The 22,039-nt window shown below is 43.9% G+C and overlaps 1 protein-coding gene across 1 annotated transcript in view; it reads right to left on the reverse strand.

Moving 5' to 3' along the window:
* Window positions 1-1,181: 1,181 nt before the first annotated feature.
* Window positions 1,182-22,039, reverse strand: part of HUNK (hormonally up-regulated Neu-associated kinase) — a 63,165-nt gene continuing 42,307 nt past the window's right edge. The window contains exons 3-11 of the mRNA XM_075263477.1: window positions 20,571-20,863; window positions 15,496-15,551; window positions 14,430-14,565; window positions 12,012-12,139; window positions 11,100-11,229; window positions 7,468-7,636; window positions 7,237-7,320; window positions 3,472-3,634; window positions 1,182-2,405 (exon numbers count right to left, since the gene is read on the reverse strand). Of these exons, the coding sequence (XP_075119578.1) occupies window positions 1,738-2,405; window positions 3,472-3,634; window positions 7,237-7,320; window positions 7,468-7,636; window positions 11,100-11,229; window positions 12,012-12,139; window positions 14,430-14,565; window positions 15,496-15,551; window positions 20,571-20,863 (1,827 nt within the window). The 3' untranslated portion in view covers window positions 1,182-1,737. The remainder of the gene's footprint in view (window positions 2,406-3,471; window positions 3,635-7,236; window positions 7,321-7,467; window positions 7,637-11,099; window positions 11,230-12,011; window positions 12,140-14,429; window positions 14,566-15,495; window positions 15,552-20,570; window positions 20,864-22,039) is intronic.

The raw sequence follows: 22,039 nt of genomic DNA on the forward strand, positions 1-22,039 counted from the left end.
CCGTGACAGGCCTGGGAGCCTCATTAGGCTCCCGGCTGTCACCCGAACAGGTCGGCTCCTGCGATATCGCCGCGCAGGAGCCGGCCTGCAACTTTACAGGTACGGGGCCGGTGGGGACCGGCCCCGGGGGAGAAGGGGCCACCGATACTGACCCGGCATCCGCTGTACTAGAGAGGCGGATGCCGGTGAGAGATAGACGCCGGGGCCTGAGACATCGCTGCCCTGCCCTGCATGAAGCCAGCGGCGGGGGGACGGAGGAGCGGAATAGCATCACTCCTCCCGCTGCTGGCTTCATGCAGGGCAGAGGAGCGCAGCGATGTCGCAGGCCCCGGCACCTGTAATGGCGTCTGTCACTTGCCGGCTTCCGCCTCTCTATTACAGCGGATGCCAGGCGCCACATTCGGCCTATAAGACGCACCCTTCTTTTCCCCCCAAATTTGGGGGAAAAAAAGTGCGTCTTATAGTCTGAAAAATACGGTAAATGGGGGATCTAGTCTCGGTTGCTGGCAAGTTTTGTTAAAATCATGTCTATACTGTAGAGGAAAATGCAACTTTTTGCTTACTCTGCTTGGCCAGTTTAGAAACCCATTATTCGATGGGGCTAACTTTACTTAAATTATACTTTCATAGCTCATTTTTGGGTTCAAGAAGACAATGTGTCAACGTAGAAGGTGATATAGTCCAATTTTTCAAACGTTCAAAATTTTTTCCAAACCCCTGATAAAAATTTTCCAACTTCCTAGTCCAAACCCCCCTCCAAAGCCTTGTATGTTCTCCTCTATTAAACATGCTTGTGTCCTCACTGGGGAGACTGGAATAACCCACCATGGCTTATCTCCAATAAAAACAAGGGATCGGGCATGTTGAAATTTGGGGGAGAGTTTGTACTTCCAAATACAAATTCCAAATTTTGTTCAACAAAATCAACTTTGTTCTTATGTGTGGTCACCAATATGGTCTTGACTCACGGTACTTTGTTTTGGTTGGGGACCATTCAGAACACACCAAATTTTTGTTAAAAAAATTGTCTTAAATAAAATTAAGTTGCCGATATTACACAATTTTCTACCAGAAAGTTCAAGTTTAACTTAGATGTACCAAATACAAGGTCAACTTTTGTTCTTCAGTGTTCAAGCAGCAACTTAAAGGTTTTATATTAAAAAAAAAAAACCTGCGTGAGGAATAAAATCAAGACAAAATGACTTCAAACAATGGGCGTGAAGAAAACGGTGGCAAGCTCTCAACCTCATAACACTCTGATGTACAATGAGAAAAATCCTCAATGTTTACAACAACCACTTACAATAAGTTGTTCCAGTTCCGTAGCGTTCCCAAGTGCATCAAGGTCAGAGTAGAAAATGAACAGCTTAGAAACCAGATTTGGTCCATGGTAGGTAGTGTCAGCAGACCACAGTATGGTTTATTTCAAAAAGATTAGTTACAGTAGAACTCTGCACTTCTGCCTGTCCACAAAATTGTCCAATAGTAATATTTGCAGAATTTTTTTGTCCATATTTTTGTACTGTACCAGACAGAGCTCTTGTAGTTTCGATGGCATCGCTGCCCTAGAAGTGCAATTCACGGAAGTGATGAATTTATCAATGCATAAAATAGAACACAAATGTTCTTGATACAATGAGGAATATTACAAAATTCACATTTACAAATATAGTCAAGTTCTCCGCTTTCTACATCAGGGTTTGAGCCCTCAAATAAAGTTCCCAAAAACATGTCCAATCAGCAAAACCCGTTCATATCGGTGGAGTTGAAACTGGCATAACCTGGACTCATCTGTTGCAAAGGTGGCAGTCGAGATTCCAAGCAGTTTTCAGGTTTAGGAGAAGTTACCTGACTCCTCTTTCTCAACATCTGTCCAATGCCCATCATGGGAAATCGACCTCGGCTCCTAACACAGTTTGGGCTCCCCAAGTTGCCGGAAATGTTATTGTTACATGATGGGGAATGGGGAGAAGTTGGGGACATAGATTCAGAACTAGATGGGCTACTTTTGTCCTCATACGTGAAAGATGAGAGAGTGGAATGAGCCTTCACGGGAGTTGTGTTGTCAAACTGAAAGATCGGGGAAAGAGTTCTTTCACTGGAATGACGTGGGGAGAAGGAAACGGGGGAACCAATGACTCGATACTGGTGAGAAGGAGACAACTCTATCTGGTCTTCTCTATTCACAGATTCAAAGGAACGTACAACATTCAGATGAGGTTCCCTCATGCGAACACCCATGTTCATGTTCACAGTCTCTTGTGAGTGGGAGTCTTGACGTCTCATGATCTTGGGCGTTCTTGGATCTGGACTTTGCAACTCCAAATATTCTAAAGAGCAGGAGGTGACGCATGCCGTCTTATTTAATCTAACTTCATGGAAGGGGCTTAACCTTGCGATGGATTCTGAAAAAAAAAGGAATAGAACATCAATTGTTACAGTCAGCAATGTTCTGACATGACTAATTGCTAGACGTAGGTGCTAGACGTACATGTTCTCCGACTACCGTTTCCTCCAAGATGAGTAATGAGGAAAGAATAATGGCAAAAATATAGTTTGCTTGGGAAAAAATCAACTATATCATGACTACTGTCGAGAAGTGGCCATTTTTTAACCCTTCATAGCCACTCTTGCTACCTATATTCCCAGTAATCACAGTCGTCCCATCTATATCTATAGATACAAGCGAATGGGCCTGAGTCAGTTTCCCATATATGACAGACCGAGGTTTATGTTTATCCATGTGGATAGTAGTTAAAGGTTTACAAGCAATGCAAAAAAAAAAAGTTCTGCTCAAAAATAGTGTTGGTGTTGCTTAGGAAACAATTTTAAAGGGCCACTGAGCCTTTGGCCTGTGAAGATTAGACTCAATCGCCATATAATTACTTAATTACATAAAGAGAATAATTGTTTAGTGAAATCCACCCACGTATCATGGTCATTTTCATATCTCTGATCCCTTAATGATATGTTTTAGAAGCCCAACTTTATCACGCAACAGCAAATAGAATTAAAAAAAAAAAACAAACAAAAAAACATTTAATTTCATGACTTAATCTGAAAAAAAAAATTGTTATTTCCAGATAACTAACTAGCAAGGACACTAAGAATAAGATATTACAATTCTGTCTGTCTGTAGCCACCACTAGGGGGAGCTTGGCAACTTACTGCATACTGTTTTTACATTACCCTCAATATTAAGCCAGTATACAGTAAGTACACAGAGAAAAGAACCCTTAAAGGTGTTGTCTACTTTGCAAAATCCCTTATCATTGCCAGGGTCCAGTGATTATCTCTAATCAGCTGGAGAATATGGCAGCAAGTGTTCAATTCAATTCAGCACCACTGCAGGACAAATGAAGTATTACACACTTTACGTTCAAACTAATCGCCTGTCCTTATCACGCACATATATGCACTGTCCTCCAGAAGGGATGACCCAAATATTAGCACTTTAAAGTTGATCCTCACCTCGCTCAGACTTTGAGGACTTTCTTTCCTTGAGAGGAGGCTTGGAATTATGACTCTGCGTCACAACGGAAGGGGGCGGCCTGTGGGATGGGGAGCATTTTTCCATTTTCTTCTGGCCACAACGCTGATCCCCTCGCTTTTCTGAGTCTTTAGGTTTTCTTTCCTGTTAATTCGAAAAATAATATTTTATTATTAAAAAAAGTGAGGCATGCATATAAAAAAATCCAAAAATGTATTTTGTTCCACATCACATTTCATTTATTAGCTCTTTTTTGAGGGGGGGGGGGGCATATTATTAAAAGGGAGTCTGTCACCAGAACCAGTACATCACCCCAGCCCTGCAGATAGATAGGTTAGTGTCACCAGAACCAGCATATCACCCCAGCCCTGCAGATAGATAAGTTAGTGTCACTAGACCCAGCATATCACTCCAGCCCCGCAGATAGATAGGTTATGGTCACCAGAACCAGCATATCACCCCAGTCCTGCAGATAGATAGGTTAGTGTCACCAGACCCAGCATATCACCCCAGCCCTGCAGATAGATAGGTTACTGTCACCAGAACCAGCATATCACCTCAGTCCTGCAGATAGATAGGTTAGTGTCACCAGATCCAGCATATCACCCCAGTCCTGCAGATAGATCGGTTATGGTCACCAGAACCAGCATATCACCCCAGCCCTGCAGATAGATAGGTTATGGTCACCAGAACCAGCATATCACCCCAGTCCTGCAGATAGATAGGTTAGTGTCACCAGACCCAGCATATCACCCCAGTCCTGCAGATAGATAGGTTAGTGTCACCAGAACCAGCATATCACCCCAGCCCTGCAGATAGATAGGTTAGTGTCACCAGAACCAGCATATCACCCCAGCCCTGCAGATAGATAGGTTAGTGTCACCAGACCCAGCATATCACCCCAGCCCTGCAGATAGATAGGTTAGTGTCACCAGAACCAGCATATCACCCAAGCCCTGCAGATAGATAGGTTAGTGTCATCAAATCATGGGTGCTGCCATTGCTCCAATAAAGTAAGCAGCAATGCTACCATTAGAGCTCCGCAATACTTATTACCCAGCTTTCCTAGAGACCTGAAGGGCAATTCAACCTAATTATGGAACAATAGAGAAGTGTGATTGCATAACTAGATACCTAAGGTGCACATACAGGGGATAAATGTCACTTTGCCTTGTGTTTTATATTATTTTATATTATATGACCATACGTGCTGTACATGGGTAGAGACACAGATGTAACAACAACATGGCTGAAAATGGCTGACTCATTGACTTATACGGTAATTACTAGTAATATAATTTGAGGGTAGGGGGCACATTCTTTCGGAGCAGTCACCACGCAGATCTTATGATAACTAAGCTGGTAACACCTGCCTGACTGACAGCTACCTGGCGTTCCTATGTTACTGACATCTGACATTGTCTGGCTGCGCTCAGCCGTCAGCTTCTAATAACTTGATGAAATGTCAAGAATCTTTACGTCTGTCTTCTTCTTAGAAATCTGCCTTTTCAAGTTTTCAGTTGTTTATTCCATTGAATCTCAAGTTCAAAGAGACTTCACATAAAACAAAATGTGGTATTCTCTTACAGGAAACATTATAGACAATGTACCATTAGGAGCGACGTGTGCCTAGAAATACACAATAGAACTTAATATAGCTCATTCCCATTCTAAGACCTCATGCGGACAGGTATGGATGCTATAGGGGTGAAGAATTAGATGTCACACCTGGGCCCTGATAACTGAGGTTGCAAAAAGACCTGGAGGGAAGGTGGAAAGGGGTCACAAACTTTTTATTGCTTAGACTGATGCCTCTGCTTACACAGTAAGGTTAGGTTCACACTTGTGCTGGGCTCTCCATCATTCCCCCAGCAGACCTGCACAACAGAGAGCGCATCCACTAAAACAGCGGCGACACACGGACACCCAAGGACCACATAGACTATAATGTCTGCAGGGTGTCCATCGCTTTTCAGCAGAATCTGCAGATGTGACCCTAGCCTAACATAACACAGCACCCATAGAGGTGTATTGACCCTACAGTACCTTCATATGCAGAGGCGTAACTGGGTCCAAATACAAAATTTACTGTGGGACCCAAACCCAAAAAGTTGGGATGAAATATACCGGATATTTGCACCAGTTCCAGGCCGGTGCACATTTTAATTTTGGCACATGGGAGCCCACTTGAGTGTCCAAATAATTTGGGTACGTCTTGCGCCAGTCTTATTAAGTCTCCCCTTTGTATAGTCAAACGTATGTTAATAGACATGATCAGGCTGCACAGGGTTAATCCGGGCCCTGCTCTGTGACCGAGGAAGGCCGGGATGTGCGGTTTCCTTGTATCACATGAAGCAGACACATCCTCCACTTTCATTCCTTTAGAAAGCAGAACGCTAGGAGGAGTTTCCGATCCCCCTTTTCCCTTTCCATGGAGTAGGAAGTGACTCCTCGGACCATTGCTGAGACACGCTCCATCTGGCAGGCCCCGGACACATATCATCACTTCACTATTGTATTACATCCTGAGCCGGCATGGAAACCACTGAAGCGCGTCTTGTTGGGAGCGCTACCCCTTGGTTGTAATACTAGAAAGGTGTTTCCTTATCTCTTGTGACTGGGACTGGAACATCCTGACATCATACTTTCTACAATGGCGGCCTTTCATGGTTTCTAATGATAATATCCTTTATTTATATAGGGCCGGCATATTCCATAGTGCTGCACAATGATGGGAAACAGTACACAAGCCAGCGTCCTATACACTAACGCCTTCATTGCCCGCTTACTTAGTATATATTCTGGCCACACGTATGACACATGATCCGCCACATGCCTTCTAGATGTGTTACCCGGTCACTGTAACACTATTGTAGGAGATTTACAAAAACTGGAATATTCAGTAATGGTCTTTATATCTCCTGCACCATCAGAGGGTGCACCTTATTTATAGGTCTGCTAGATGGTAAATCTAATGGGGGGCAATGGACCACCCAAACCGCAGCTCTCGAAACGCAACACATTCCTGAAGGGAGTTGTAAAAAACCCAGGTTTGGGACTTTATAGTATCACAAAGATGGCATAGCTTCATTCTTAGTTGAGCTACATAGATATTACAATAAGGTCGGCCAAGTCCACCCATTTTGTCAGCACTGGCAACCATCTAACGTGTGGGGCAACCCAATTTTCCACCGATCCTAGAGAAGGAATGGGCTGCTAGATTTTAACATGCCCGATCCTTCTGTTGCTACCGTCAAGGATGTTTGGGAACCATTCAGAATACATGCAGACTCCTCATTCTAGCCCCTCATCCCCAGGGATAGAGCTGGATCACACAGAGGAATTTAAACCTGATTTTAATGCGGATTTGGCCTCAAAATCTGCTCGAAATTCCAACCAAAATCTACTTCCAATTGTTTCCAATGGGAGGCACTTGTTTTTCAGCATGGCCCCACTTGGGGCCCAATACAGAGCAGGACTCCATGGCTTCAAGGATTACTACACATCCATCGAAATTGCCATTAATTCCCCATATTTTCCCAGTCACGGGTTATACCAACCAGACCAATGACAGTCAGCTGATCACCAGGCCCAAGCTGTGACAACCCCTATATATAACAGATTGCTGCGGGTGTCACTGCTCAACCAATCAGAGGGATATCCGACATTTTTCTACGATGTTCCTTAAAGGACAAAATCTATTGATAACAAATTTCTAGGAAATTGAAGACAATCTTGGAACTCACCTCGTAGGAATTCTTATTTGACTTGTATTTTTCTAATGGATGGATCTGGTTCTTGTGGCAAACGTTGTCGTTGATGTCGGGTTTCTAGTATGAGAAAGAACAGATGTTTAGTTCAGGGCGCTGGACATTGTTAGACAGATAACACATAACCATGGCCTCTAAGCCATCCCCTATGTAATCCCCCACCTCCTCCAAAGAAATCCCCCATCCTTCCAGCCAAGACAAGCATACCCTCATCGTGATTAAGTAATGCTCCAGCTTCCGATTTAGTAGGAAGTAAACGGCAAGGGTATGACACGCGCGGTTGGAGAGGATGACGTTGATGACATCACTGTGTTTGTATCCAAGCTTCTCCGACATGTGACGGATCACGCTCTGACTCAAGTCTTCAAGATGTATCCTGAAAGAAAGAAAGACACTGGACATTAGGAAACGTATTCTCTATTTACACTCACAATTTTTACGAGTTTCCGATACTGAGCGTATTAGCGTGTTCGATGGTGTAGAAGAGAGAGAACACCCATGTAGATCGTGCCCTAAGGCCCCTGTCCATCCGGGAAGCAGTTCTTTCCAGATGCCACAAATTTAAGAAGAGATAAGACGTGATCCTTGTGAACCATAAAATAATTAAAGGGACCTTCTTGGAAAGTCAATTTGTCTTCAGTAGTAATGTCTATCCATTTACTGCCTCAAGGCGACTTCTCATGACCTATGGCTCCCTCATTAGGACTAATCTCTTTACAAAGCAGATGTGATCCTGACCAATACCGCATGCGTGATATCCAACACTTCTCCATACTGGACCCTGCATGGGGTTATACAACTCATCCACATAAAATCACAAAATCCCCAGTAACTATTGCCTTCTTCTATTAAAGGAGCTCCCAATAACATTCCCTGTCCGTACACGCCATCGACTTACATAGCTGGCATGTAATGTAATGCTATATTCCCCCTGTAGTGGACAAAGGGTTGGTTTTAGAAGGAAATGCCCTTTAAGTATTCTGCAGAAGGTGCGGTGATCCCCTCCTCAAAAATAAAATAGCGTTGCTGTAGCTTTTAATTGGTATATAAATGGCGCTGGAGGGGTCCCGGGTGCTTAATAAACCTCAATATCATAAAACATCGCTTGCTCTGGAAAATATCTATGAGGCATGACGGACCCCCGCTGATCCAGTTTATGCAGCAATTAAAGGAGTAGCGTTTCGCCCCTGACTTTCTCCATAAATAGCTTCTATGGCACGTAGGGGGAGCACGCTGGGCTAGGTGAGCAATAGCAATGGCCAATTGTTCCAGCTTTGTTTGTAGGTAAATAGCATTAGCTGAGCCGCTGATGACAAGCTGGGTATCAATGGATCAAAGGGGGGATTTAGTCTTTTGTCTCAGGACACAGAAGCGCTTACTGTTCACAGTAGGGATGGGGAGTTATCACTTGGAGGTGTTATCACTTTGAATTTTGGGCTAGATGACATCGCTAGAGATGGTGGAGAAGTAGCGATTGCACATGGTGCTTTTCGTATTAAGCACCACTCACTATGTTCATGCCCACCTCCTATGAGTATTAGTATTAGGAACCCCCGCTTGTGGCCACATGACTTCCTGTGACTAAGGGTGCATTCACACAGAGGAAAATGGCGCTGAATTTGGTGTGGAATCCGTGTCAGATTCAGTGCTGAAAAAAGCCTCCCATTGATAGCAGAAAAAGGAACCCATTGAAGTCAACGGGTGGCTTGTTTTTCAGCGCTGAATTTGACGCGGATTCCACACCAAATTCAGCGCCATTTTGCTCCATGTGAATGTACCCTAATAGTATTAGGCGCCATCCTGTGTCCACATGACCTCCTATGACTGTTAGTACTAGGCGCTATCCCCTGTTCCTATTCCCCTTCCTGTGACTTTTAGTATTAGGCACCAACCCCTTTGTCCATGTGACCTCCTATGACCTTAGTATTAGGCACCACCCTCGGTAGTCAGTACCTATGCCCCTTCCTGGGTGTGCAGCATTAGGTACCACCCCCCATCCACGTAACCCCCTGTGACTATAGTATTAGGCACCACCCTCATTTGTCAGTACCTATGCCCCTTCCTGGGAGTACTGCATCAGGCACCACCCCCCATCCACGTGACCCCCCTGTGACTATAGTATTAGGCACCACCCTCATTTGTCAGTACCTACGCCCCCTCCTGGGACTTTTAAATTCGACACCACCCTCCTTGTCCATGTGACCTCCTGTGACTATAGTATTAGGCATCTCCCTTGGGAGTCAGTACCTACACCCCCTCTGGGGACTGCCAGGTTGGTGTTGCAGAAGTCGAAGCAGGTATGGGTGCATGTTCACATAGCCACAGCCATATGTAGCCAACACCCTACATGCATGTGGCCACCAGTGAACAATTACATAGTACATTTATGCAATCACTGGTGAAATTTAACATACTTGTGATATGATCGATTCTGCAACCATCTGTACAAAATTAGTACAGAATCTTACACAAACAGTGCCCCACCTAGGCGCAGGTTATATCTCGTATTACAGAACTGGTTTTGTCTGTTGATATATCTCATATTAATATTGCAAGATATTATCTGTATTTTTACATAGGGCACTCAGTATATCTACTGCAATATCTTGACTCACGATGCACGAATGGTTAATTTCACCTCCATTACCTCCGAAGCCAAAGCTACTTCATTAAATAAGCAAAGTTTTCCCGCACGTCAAAACCATTCACATGTTTAGAAGAGGAGTTTCTAATGAACGCTTCTGGAGCTAAATTAGTCTTTTCCTGATTCGGCTCATTGATCAGAGAGATGTAGAACGATGAAGTGATTGTCTATGCGTACGTGCCGAGCTTTACATTACACCACGGCAATTTATGAGCGCTCATTCCATTCAGGCTTATTTCTATCGAACAATTCAGTAATGAAATAAAGGACTTTAGAACATAAAGAGAAGAGAACTGGGGTCACCAGTGGGGAACGCAATGCAACTAGCGCGTGGCTGCAACTGTAATGTGTCCCAATCCTAAAAAGGTGGCCAAACACCTTCATTAGATGGCCATGAATGCTTGCTCAGATAACAGATTTTCCTGCCCCCTGTCTGTATAAGATAGTAAGCCAATGCCAGACACCCCTCCCCTGAGAACAAAGGATAGGTCATGTAAAACACCCCCATGCCCAATTTCCTTGCCTCCAACGTCATCTGTCGGAACGGACGAAATTGGAAGATATTGCCAAGGTTAAACCAATATGAATGTGCACCTGAGTCAGCCGCGGTGTCCACAGCTCTAGACTCCCTCCTGACCCATTCATCTGCTGCATCCTCATCCCATCGTGGCTAGCCGCGTGAAAATGCTGGCGGCGTAAAGTTATCCTCTTCACTTTCCGCCGTGTGAACTTATCCTAGCTAATCCCGCAGTGGGGTTGACCCATGACAAAATATATTGCAATCCAACTTGTTGCATCGCCCTAAAAGTCACAGTTAGGGGACAGTCCAACAATGCTCATAGACATTAGATATTCCGAGGAAACCCACTGGGGTCCACTGACAAGTCTAGTGTATGGTCTAAGGGCTAGCTATATGCTCTAAAGCACTTGGGCTTAGCTAGCATCATAACCAACATAAGGAACAATAGCAGTGTATACTGTCCCAAGTGTGCAAACCGATAAGGTGGCATTGACCTAAAGGCCAGAGCATTATATGGCAAATAAAGCGTAGACAGAGTATAAAGTCCATACAAATATAAAGAGACATCACAGGTTATAGGATCCTTTGTTGACCAGTTCAGCTATAGACTTTGCTACTCATAGAGCCCCAGATTATGCAATTCTATGTAAAAAAATAAAAATTTGTCGGATCTACCTGTTTGGATATGTATGAGCTACTTTTCCGTGATAGTTGTCGTTTAACCATCGATTTGCCAGTGCTTGCTGGATGTTTGGTCTTTTCAATGGATCTGGTTCCAGCAGAGACCGAAGGAAGTTAATAGCAGCTGAAAAGCAAAATGGTTGTGTTACAGAAAGTTCTACACCCTATATTATGGAGAAATATCTGTGTAGTAGGCTGTATAAAGAGAGTTTGTCAGCGGAACCCAGCATGGCCTTGAATGGTAATGTGTAATACTCCATTTCACCTATAGTGGCCACTGCAGGGGAAATGAACAGCTAATAAGAGCCAGACCTGCAGCGATCAGCTGATCGCCACATTATCGCTACTGTATGGACCCTATTAACAGTTGTCTATAATAAGAAAACCCCTACAACATACCAGGTCACACGAAATCTAAACTGTTTTTGGAATAAATCCAATTATGACGACATTCTAAAAAGAAACGCCCATCCTAAAATATTCATAACAAACATGATTTAATTTCTTAGTAATTTTACATTTACATAATTATTTACGTCGCCTTTGGCCGTTCAGAATAAATTACAAAAACTGAATCTACAACAACAGAAATGCGAATAGACAAAATCAGACCCTTTCTATATGTGCGGAGGGGGGGAGGGGGGATAATTTGAAAATCCATGTTGAAAGTCTCGGCTCACAATCTAGCGGCTTTGTAGAACAGGCACTGCAGGCATTTTCACAAAAAAATACTGAAATTTCATGCGGGCTAATTTTCCCTTCTTGTAGTAATAAAGACATTATGGAAAGTGCTCTTGAAATTGGCCTGGGAAACAAGCGAGCTTTAGTCACTGGAAGTGTGGAGCAACATGTGAGGGCTCCTTGGCACTGGCTTATGAAAGGCCTCTGAGACGCCGAACTACTTACCAGGAGAGAGGTGGGAGGGCAAAGGATTCATGGCTTTGTCTACCATCTTCTGATACAAAGCTCGCAAGCTAAAGGGCTCCACTGTGAATGGCAGCGTGCCAGTCAGCATGGCGTACATGTTAACTCCACTGGAAAAACAAAAATAGTGAACATGTTGGTGAGGACTGGGAAAGAAGGATAGCTATATACACTGCGTGTTGTCCATGACTTTGACATTAAAGGGATTCTATCATTAGAATCCTTTTTTTCAGGCCTACCACGTCACAATAGCCTTAAGAAAGGCTATTCTTCCCCTACCTTTAGATGTCTTCTCCATGCGGCCATTCCGGTGATATTCCTGGTTTTCAACGTATGCAAATAAGTCTCCAGACAGCACTGGGGCGTCCTCTGTGCTGTCTGCAGACTCTCCAACGACGCCCTCCATCTTCTTCTCGCGACAGCCTCTTCAACCAAAAGCCCTGGCTGCGCATGTGCGACGGCCATTTTCCTGTGGCCTCTTACACGATTGTCAGTTCGGCACCCAGTGCTGTCTGGAGACTCATTTGCATACGGTGAAAACCGGGAATATCGCTGGAACGGCGGTGTGGAGAAGACATCTAAGGGTAGGGGAAGAATAGCCTTTCTTAAAGGGATTCTACCATTAAAGCAACTTTTTTTCTAATTACCCCGTCGGAATAGCCTTAAGAAAGGCTATTCGTCTCCTACCTTTAGATGTGGTCTCCGTCGCGCCGTTCCTTAGAAATACCGGTACAGCAATGGGGGCGTCCTTCTTCTTCATCTGCCTCCTCCCCTTGTCTGTCGTCTTCTTTCTCCGTCATGTCTGACGCCTGCGCAGTCGGCTCTGAGACCCTGTTAGAGCCGACTGCGCATGCTCAGTAAGGCCCGTACAGCCCTCCGACGCCTGGATGAGTTCACTTGCATGTCGGAGGGCTGTACAGACATTACTGAGCATGCGCAGTCGGCTCTAACAGGGTCTGGCTATCAGAGCCGGCTGCGCAGGCGTCAGACATGACGAAGAAAGAAGACGACAGACAAGGGGAGGAGGCAGATGAAGAAGAAGGACGCCCCCATTGCTGCCGAGACCTCATTAGCATACCGGTAAGTACCGGTATTTCTAAGGAACGGCGCGACAGAGACCACATCTAAAGGTAGGAGACGAATAGCCTTTCTTAAGGCTATTCTGACGGGGTAATTAAAAAAAAAGTTGTTTTAATGGTAGAATCCCTTTAAGGCTATTCCGACGTGGTAGGCCTGAAAAAAAGGAATCTAATGGTAGAATCCCTTTACAATGAGAGAACTGGTGAGAGTTAAAAGATAACAACTTCAAAGTTTCATACAAAGAGCACCATGCAAATCTATGCGTCTTCATGGTGACTACAAACTCTGGGTGGTCTGACCCTGAAGCCATACCCACGTCTAGATAACACCCATACAAGAAACAAAGGAAGAACGCCTGCAGGGTCAGACTACGCATAGGTTGTTTGTAGTCTGTCACCATGGAGATACATATTTGTCCAATACAGCCATTAACATGAATAGGTAAGAAGTAATTTCATGTCATAAGATATAAAACAAACTAAGTATACTAGGTGGATATTAAGAAGGTGCTTATGTAAAGATATTCAACCTACATAGAGAATTTTGGGCCGGATATTTTTGAATGGTGGCAAAACATAAAGCAGAGGTCTAACAGTAAGATGGTTGATCATTGTAGATAAAAAAAAAGATAATTCCATCCAAATCTCATATAATGTACTCTCTCAAATACTCCAAAAATCTCAGATCTCAGAGAAGGTGGACGTTCAGGTCTATGGACATACTGTGAGTCTCCCTACACGTCTCATTGCCTGGTGTCAGCAGTCACGGCACACCCCGGCCCCATTTGTTGGCCATGTGTTTCTCTGTTCTGTGTGTTCTCACATCAAACAACAAACCACAAGTTGTTAAAACAAAAACAGAAGTTTTGTGGTGCTGCTAGCTGTCATTTGTGGGGCAGACGGAGCTGGACAGCTGGGTTGCTCATTGCCAACATCCAACTTGTCATGGAAAGCTAACTTTTGGTGAAGGACATCTATACAAGCTAAAGGTCAACAGCATTGTCAAAGGTCTGGAGATGTGTCTTATCTACATTCCAAGTGCTAAGCTTGGTGTCGAATATGGTAATGTTGTATGGCATGTCTCCTTATCATGCCCCAGGGCAGCACAATACCATTTAAGGTACACGTGTCCAAACTTTGGTATGGGGCCCTAAGGTTACGTATTTGCCCTCTAGTATCTCACTACTAGATTTTTCCATAAGTAGATACTTATTATTTGTAAAATTTGTATGATAACTTAGAAACAAACATGATCGTTGGCTCATCGGCCCTATCACTCCAAGAAAGAAATATCAATCTACGCAAAGCCAAAAATACCTACATAGACCAGACGTCCACTTTGGGCCCATATTTCTTCCTTGCCAGAAGTTCTGGAGCAGCATAGGCAGGACTTCCACACTGTGTACTGAAGGGGTCCGTATAACCCAGGATTCCAGCACAGTTGCTCAATCCAAAATCTGCAAAAAACACATACGTTATATGAATATAACCAAATGCAACCAGGCAGACATCACATATGTTCTCATTCTAGATAAGGTCAAAGTCGTGCTGAGCATTGCCTGAAGAAGACACTACCCAAGGTAAATGGAATACAATATGTCTGTCCATGCATAGGCATGATGGGAGGAAATTTGTGGGTAAATTCCCACTAACATTGAAATCCTAAATCCATTCTCTGTGCTAAAATTTTAAGGAAATTTTTCAATACGTTATTAAAAATGTCTACAGACGTCAATGAAAAAATTACCAAAAAGTTGGCACCATTAGCAATTCTGGCTACCTGATCCCTGATATTTGGCCTGATCTAATCCAGTCTTAATTTTCATAGACCTCCATGGAAAAATACCCCCAAAACTTGTCACCAGTAGTGTTTTTGCCCACATTGGCTACCTGATCCCCGATATTTGCCCTGATTTAATCCAGTCTTAATCTCCTAATAAATGATGGACGACCAGATAATCCAAATGATTGAATGTCCATGGAAAAAAACCATAAAAGTCAATAGTAATTTTTTTCTGGAAACACGTTCTAGATGATAAACTTCTGGATTGTTGGCTTCTAGATTAAAAGGAATTCACTGTATAATGAATTTCTTTTGCACTTTTAATATAACAAAATTCTTCAATTTTAGGGAAAAAAAACTAAATTCCCATGCGCTAATGTGTCACTCGAAGCTACATCAACAAATTAATGACGGGGCGCAGAACTTCACAGGCAACTAACTGCACAGTCAGCAGCGAGTTTGGCAGGAACGGGAAGAAGAGGAAGTGGAGTACAATAGAAGTACAGAGACTCCATTGAGACAACTTGTAATCTCTGCTTGGACAGATCAAGTGTAAACGGAGGAATACAATGTTAATGGGACGCTCATTACAGAATTTACATACCGATAAGCTTGATGTTGTTGTTCTCATCTAGTAACAGATTTTCAATCTTCAAGTCTCTGCGGGAAAGATAACAATTAATGACCATGTCAGGAGAAGCAGCAATCCTGCAGGGGTTAATGTCGGATTATAAATCACTCTTATCAAGGCATAAAAGTATGAGAGAAACTAGTCATGATCAGGGTGGTCGTTGTAGGCTCACTTGAATATTAAGGGGTTTGTCTGATTTGGATCGGCTGATCGTCACGATCAGGCTAAGGCAATCTGGTAGCAAGTGTGCAATTTCCCTGCAGTGCCACCACAGGGGAAAATAAGTATTACATGGTGCCATTTGCCTACACAAGACAAAGGGTTTCTCTGATTTGCATCGGTAGATTGCCAACACTGTGCCCAGGGGGCCCTAGAAGACAAGGCCCACTTCCTACTACACTGCACCAAATACTCAGCCGCCTACTTCCAAAGACTCTCTACCCAAATCCCAGATTTCACATTTGCAGAGGAGAAGAGGAAACTCTATATCCTACTAGGAGAAGAGGAGTCCACTGTGGAGATCTCTGCCCAATATGTGTCCACCTGCCACCAACTGAGGGGAAGATGAGACCCCAAGGACTATCATACCTCACATCATCCACCCATTCTCCCATTCACCCACTACGTGTCCACCTGCCACCAAACGAGGAGAACGATGAGACCCCAAGGACTATTATACCCCAAACCACCCACCCACCCATCCATCCACCCAATCTACACCTGCTCCCCCACCAAACTCCCCTGCCCAATCTACTTGCTTTGGCAATGCAACATATCTGGACGTGCCAATAAAGCTTCTTTGTATTGCATTATATTGTCACAATCAGTTGTAATTGGTGAGACAACCTTGTTGCAGGTGTTCGATTCCCCTGCAGTGCCACCACAGGAGAAATGAAGTATTACATGGTGCCTTTAACTTATAGACTGTTAATGCAATACACCAACATAGTGGGTCCTTCAGAGATAAAGGTGGCTGGTAAGCTGATAGAGGTCCCAAATTGAGCATTCCTCTCTATTAGCTCAGAGTGCACTAATGGGGTACTTAAAAATGGATTTTCTAGACCAGAAAACACCATTAAGAGACTGTCTAATTAGTACTTCTCTAATATAGCCTTATAATTGGAATCGCTTGGAGTAATTCCAACTTCAATTGCCATTGCCTTGCAAATTCGTCAGCAAAATGCAATTTATGGCTGACTGTATTCTGCATAGATTGCTGGAAAAAGTCCTTTAAAGAGTTTGTGTTCAATAGCAGATTGGGAAACCCCTTAATCATAGGTGGTGTAAACCGGCATGGGAAACACAAGCTTATACTGTCCCATGTGATTTAGGGGTGCTATGTAGTTCTGGCTTCTGGTGGTAATTTGTCATGTCCTAGAATGAAGTCTCCCAATGTTTCCCACTCTGTGCAATACATTTTATGGAGAGCAAAGCGAAGAGCGCTCATCTACTGCTAATGCTCCAGAGGACAAGGCTCAGGGATGGGCCAGTAATTGCACAGAGAAGATGCGCATGTCACTTACTATTATATATGATGCTGCCTGCGGGCGGCTGGTCATCACGTGGACGAGGCTTACACGCCTCTGTGGCTCCTTGACGAAACTCTTTATAAAAGGATTTTCTATTTATACCCAATGAACAATTTCCATTTTTCTTCCTGGCCTCTTATTTACGCTTTGGCTTCCATATTTATTTCATATTCTTCTTTGGTTCAGTAATTTCTACGTTCACCTACTGGATAAGCCAAAAATGCTTGATAGGTTGGGTCCCAGTCAAGTGATTGGGGTTCCCTTCATCCCAGCTCCACCAGGCAAGGCAGACAATGGCACGCGCCATGTATTGAATTACTTCTTAAAGGGTGTTTCCAGACCAGGCAATGGCAAACCTCTGTGAGCTAGATAAATCAGCGGCACACATCCCTCTGTCCTATTCTAGAACTGCTACAATGTAGTATCAGAATGGAGCCAATGTTTTATAGCTCACAGAGGATTGCCTAGGCTGGATTCAATTGTATCCTGCTGTCATCTGTGTGTAGGACTAGATCTGTGTGCGCCCAGGCTCTGGAGGCATACCACAATGGTTTCTACAACTGCAAGGAGAGATCTAGTAATGTGGTAGAATAGAAAGTGCAAATGAGTTCTCTTGCAGCAATAGGGGCGGCCCCAGCGTTCAAACAGCGATGGGGGCGTCCCCACCGCTGCCAGAGAATTGTCTTCAGCACCGCCTCCTTCTTCGTCCGCAGCGTCATCTTCAATGTCTTCTTCCGCCGCAGGCTCGTAACTTCTAGGCGTTGGGCCTTGAGCAGAGCAGACTGCGCAGGTGCACAGGCCACGGGAAAATGGGCGCTTGCACAGTATTGTTAGCGGCCATTTTCCCGTGTCCTGTGCACTTGCGCAGGCTGCTCTGCTCAAGGCCCATCGCCTAGAAGTTACGAGTCTGCGCCGGAAGAAGACATTGAAGATGATACTGCGGATGAAGAAGGAGGCTGTGCTGGAGACACTTCTCTGGCAGCGGTGGGGACGCCCCCATTGCTGTTTGAGTGCTGGAGCCCGCCCCCATCGCTGCGAGAGAACTCATTTGTATACCGGTAGAAACCAGTATTTCTAAGGAACGGCGCACCGGAGACCACGTCTAAAGGTAAGAGACGAATAGCCTTTCTAAAGGCTATTCCGACATCTTATCCACATAAAAAAAGGTTTTAATAGTAGAATCCCTTTAAGGCAGCTTTTAATATTGGTTTATAGCTTGGACACAATAGGCTTCAAAGCATCGACTGCTTCTACCAAGTTGGGCTTAAACCCAACAAATTTACTATAACTCATCCCAGAAACTGGCATGACTTCTCCCAGAAATCTATGCCAGCTCCTCAGTGGTGCAGATTTTATTTTTGGCACACAGGCCGCTGCCAGTGGGGGAATTTCTTAAAACTATCGTAAGAAACGCCACTCTTAATAAATTGTGAGATGTCTAGAGTCAGCGAGGGTGAAGCAGGACTAGCTTCTCTTTTTTGTACTCTTAGAATTGTTGTGTCATGCCCCGCCCCTGAGGACCCTCCACTTAGGCATTAGTTTAACCTGGAGTGTTCCTTTAAGAAACAACTAAATTGAATTTGTAACATTTCGACACACAAGGACGACTCAAAGAGGGGCAACATGGTGGCTCAGTGGTTAGCACTGCAGTCCTGGGTTCGAATCCCACCAGGAACAATATCTGCAAGGAGTTTGTATGTTCTCTCTGTGTTTGCATGGATTTCCTCCCATTCTATAAAGACATACTGATGAAGACGACTCAAAGATTTGCATTTACTTGCGATTCTTATTTTTGGAAGTAAAACAACTTAATAAAATAGAATATTTCTCATTGTGGCTCAGAAAATTGAGGTCGGGACCCTGCCGTTGTAGAGCGGAGTTTAGAGATGCATTCAGAACGCGTGGCGCATTTCCTTTCCCCTAGAATATTCCTTCATAAAGCCCCTTCTGCCTGATCCTATTTATAACTTCATCCTCTTCACAATGGAGCCAGGTAAATCCTCGCCTTGTCGTGACTGCTCTCCCTTTGTATTTATATCTCCTGTCTTTCATGCAGTTTTTTTTTATGTATTTTTTTTTTTCCAGCTTAAATTTATGAATAATGGAAACTTCACACAAAGTTGTGATCTTTCTGCTAACAATACGGGTGACTCATTCATTCATTGAGAGAAATCTGCAGAGGGGAGCCGCAAACGTTTCCGACAACTAAAATTGTCCTGTGCCATTTTCAAGGCTGCTGTCGTAAATAAATGGGCTGTTTTCTGAGCGCAAACTCCTTTTATCACAGTAAATGATGGCGTAAACAAGAACAGAAACATATCGAATGGCTTCTAATCTGGGATCAATTATTTGCCATTGTGGCCACCTATAAATAGAGCGGCGCCGAGTAAACATGTGTCAATCCTCCAGCAATTGGCATGCACATCTGACCCGCAAAGTCCTGGCTACTCAAGACCTTAATAATGGAAACGCCCTTGCCCATAAGGTACGTCACTGACTACTACTAATGATATAATATACACACAAAGACCTAAACCAGCTATGACTCTAGGGTCAGACTGACCCAGAAAAGGATCCTTCGTTGGGCTCGTCTACTGACAAGTGTCGAGCTGAGGCTCCTTGGGGTCAACAGATTCTGGGGGCCCACTCTCCGACGACTGTTAGGTAAAATATCATGGTGGCTTTTGTTGGACCAACAGATTCTGGGGGCCCACTCTCCGACAACCCTTAGGAAAAATACCATGGTGGCTTTTGTTGGACCATTATTTTGTTAGAGTCGGGTCCAGCAGAGGCTGCTCTGGTACTGTGGTAGACCAGTTCCACACAACAATGTCCCCAAAAGCTCTAGCCAAGGACAACGACATTCTGAGACTCTAGTTTTAGGGATAATAACTATGGTCTCAATATCAACCATCTTCCTAGTCTCCAATTCAGACCGAAAACAATACTAAAAATTGCTACTTTCCTCCTAAAATTTGGTAGCTTGGTTTGAAGTGTGTTAAGCTTACCTGATATACCACGCACAACCTGTAGACCAGGTGTGGTGCTGTTATTTGGGATGAAGCATCCATATTTTGGTAACCCTTGTTCTAGTGTTAGGCTACAGTTGCACTGCATGATAGCCTTATATAGAGGAGTGCTTGCTAGGTCGTGTACCCTTTGCGACCAGCTTGTTTCATACAACTGGCATTGTGTTGACAGTAGCAAAGAGGAAATCAGTTTAACCACACCAGTCTATGAATGGACATTGTGTAATGCTTAATTTCACCTGTGGTGGAGCTACAGGGATATTGAACACTTATGCCTGGCAAACTCATAGAGCTGTGGGTGTTAGGCAGTCAACCAGTTGGCTTTATATGATTGGCATTGAGCTGACAGTAGCAAAAAGGAAATCGGTTTCTACATTGTCTTGTATACAGACTAAGCCCACAATATGGCCGCCTCAACTATAAAATCCCAACATCAGAGGAATTAGAGATACATAAATACAACACTAAGCTCAAGAAAGCTTGTAGTCACCTGTGAACGACTCCAGCACGGTGCAGATGTTCAACGGCCTGAATCAGTTGCCGGATGTATTTTCTTGCCTCGTGCTCTTCCAGTCTTTTCTTCTCGTAAATTTTATGCATGAGGTTTCCTCCACAACACAGCTCCATCACTAAATAATAGCTGTTCTCCGTCTCCAAGATATCGAGCAGTTGCGCAATGTTGGGGTGTCGAATCATCTGTTGGATTTGACCCTCCCGACGCAAGTTCTTGGTGACATAGGTGTCCTTCTTGGCTTTCTTCTTATCGATAACCTTCACGGCCACCTGTGTAATAAAAAAAATTGGTTCGTTAATGGTGAGAATTAAAAATTTCTTATTGATTGTTTGCTAGTGTCTACATGAGCAAAAAATTTATGATTTAGGGAGGGCTCGATAACCTTTGTAAGTAGATAAGACACTCATTTTGGATCCTTGATAGGATAGAGAAGTGCCATTGGAAGGTCTGGTATGTTTACTGAAAGGAGTGGACGGTGTACGAACTTCAAGGGGGCATCCATTGGGTTGTTGGATTGGATTGATGAAGCAGGGTGTCAGGGCTCGGATCGATAACCTTTATAGAACCATAAGACACTCATTTTGGATCCTTGATAGGATAGAGAAGTACCATTGGAAGGTCTGGTATGTTTACTGAAAGGAGTGGACGGTGTACGAACTTCAAGGGGGCATCCATTGGGTTGTTGGTTTGCATTGATGAAGCAGGGTGTCAGGGCTCGGATCGATAACCTTTATAGAACCATAAGACACTCATTTTGGATCCTCGATAGGATAGAGAAGTGCCATTGGAAGGTCTGGTATGTTTAAAGAAAGGAGTGGACAGTGTATGAACTTCAAGGGGGCATCCATTGGGTTGTTGGGATTTATTGATGAAGCAGGGTGTCAGGACTCGAAAACCTTTGTAGGTACATAAGACCCTAATTTTGGACCCTCGATAGGATTGAGAAGTAAAATTGGAAGTTCTGGTAAATTTACTGAAAGGAATGAACTTGAAGGATGCATCCATTGAGTAATTGGGATGTATTGATGCTGTAGGGTGAATGGGCACCAAGCACAGGGTTTGCTGTTCAATAATGATTTATTTTGGGGCTCCCAAGAAGAAGTGTTTGTCCAACCTGGCTAGATCATACACAATTATACGCAAGTGAACCTGACCAATACAGATACCATTCACCATTCCAAAAATATCCAGTTGGTGCTTTAATGGTTCATTTGCAGCTTGTGTTTCATCTGCAGGTATAAGTCCCCGGAGATCTTACACAAGTTTCCTACCAACATTTTTCTTAAGAAGCAATTACAAGACAACTTACTTCTTTTGATTCTTTACTGAGCACTTAAAAGGACTGAAACGTTCAGGGACGCAAGCGAGAAGCCTGTGAGTAAAAATATTTTACAGCCTATCTATCATCAGTCAAGTTAAATGGGGTAATGGGAAGACAAAGAAGG

The sequence above is a fragment of the Leptodactylus fuscus genome, chromosome 2 (assembly GCF_031893055.1).
Source record: "Leptodactylus fuscus isolate aLepFus1 chromosome 2, aLepFus1.hap2, whole genome shotgun sequence".
Classification (NCBI taxonomy): domain Eukaryota; kingdom Metazoa; phylum Chordata; class Amphibia; order Anura; family Leptodactylidae; genus Leptodactylus; species Leptodactylus fuscus.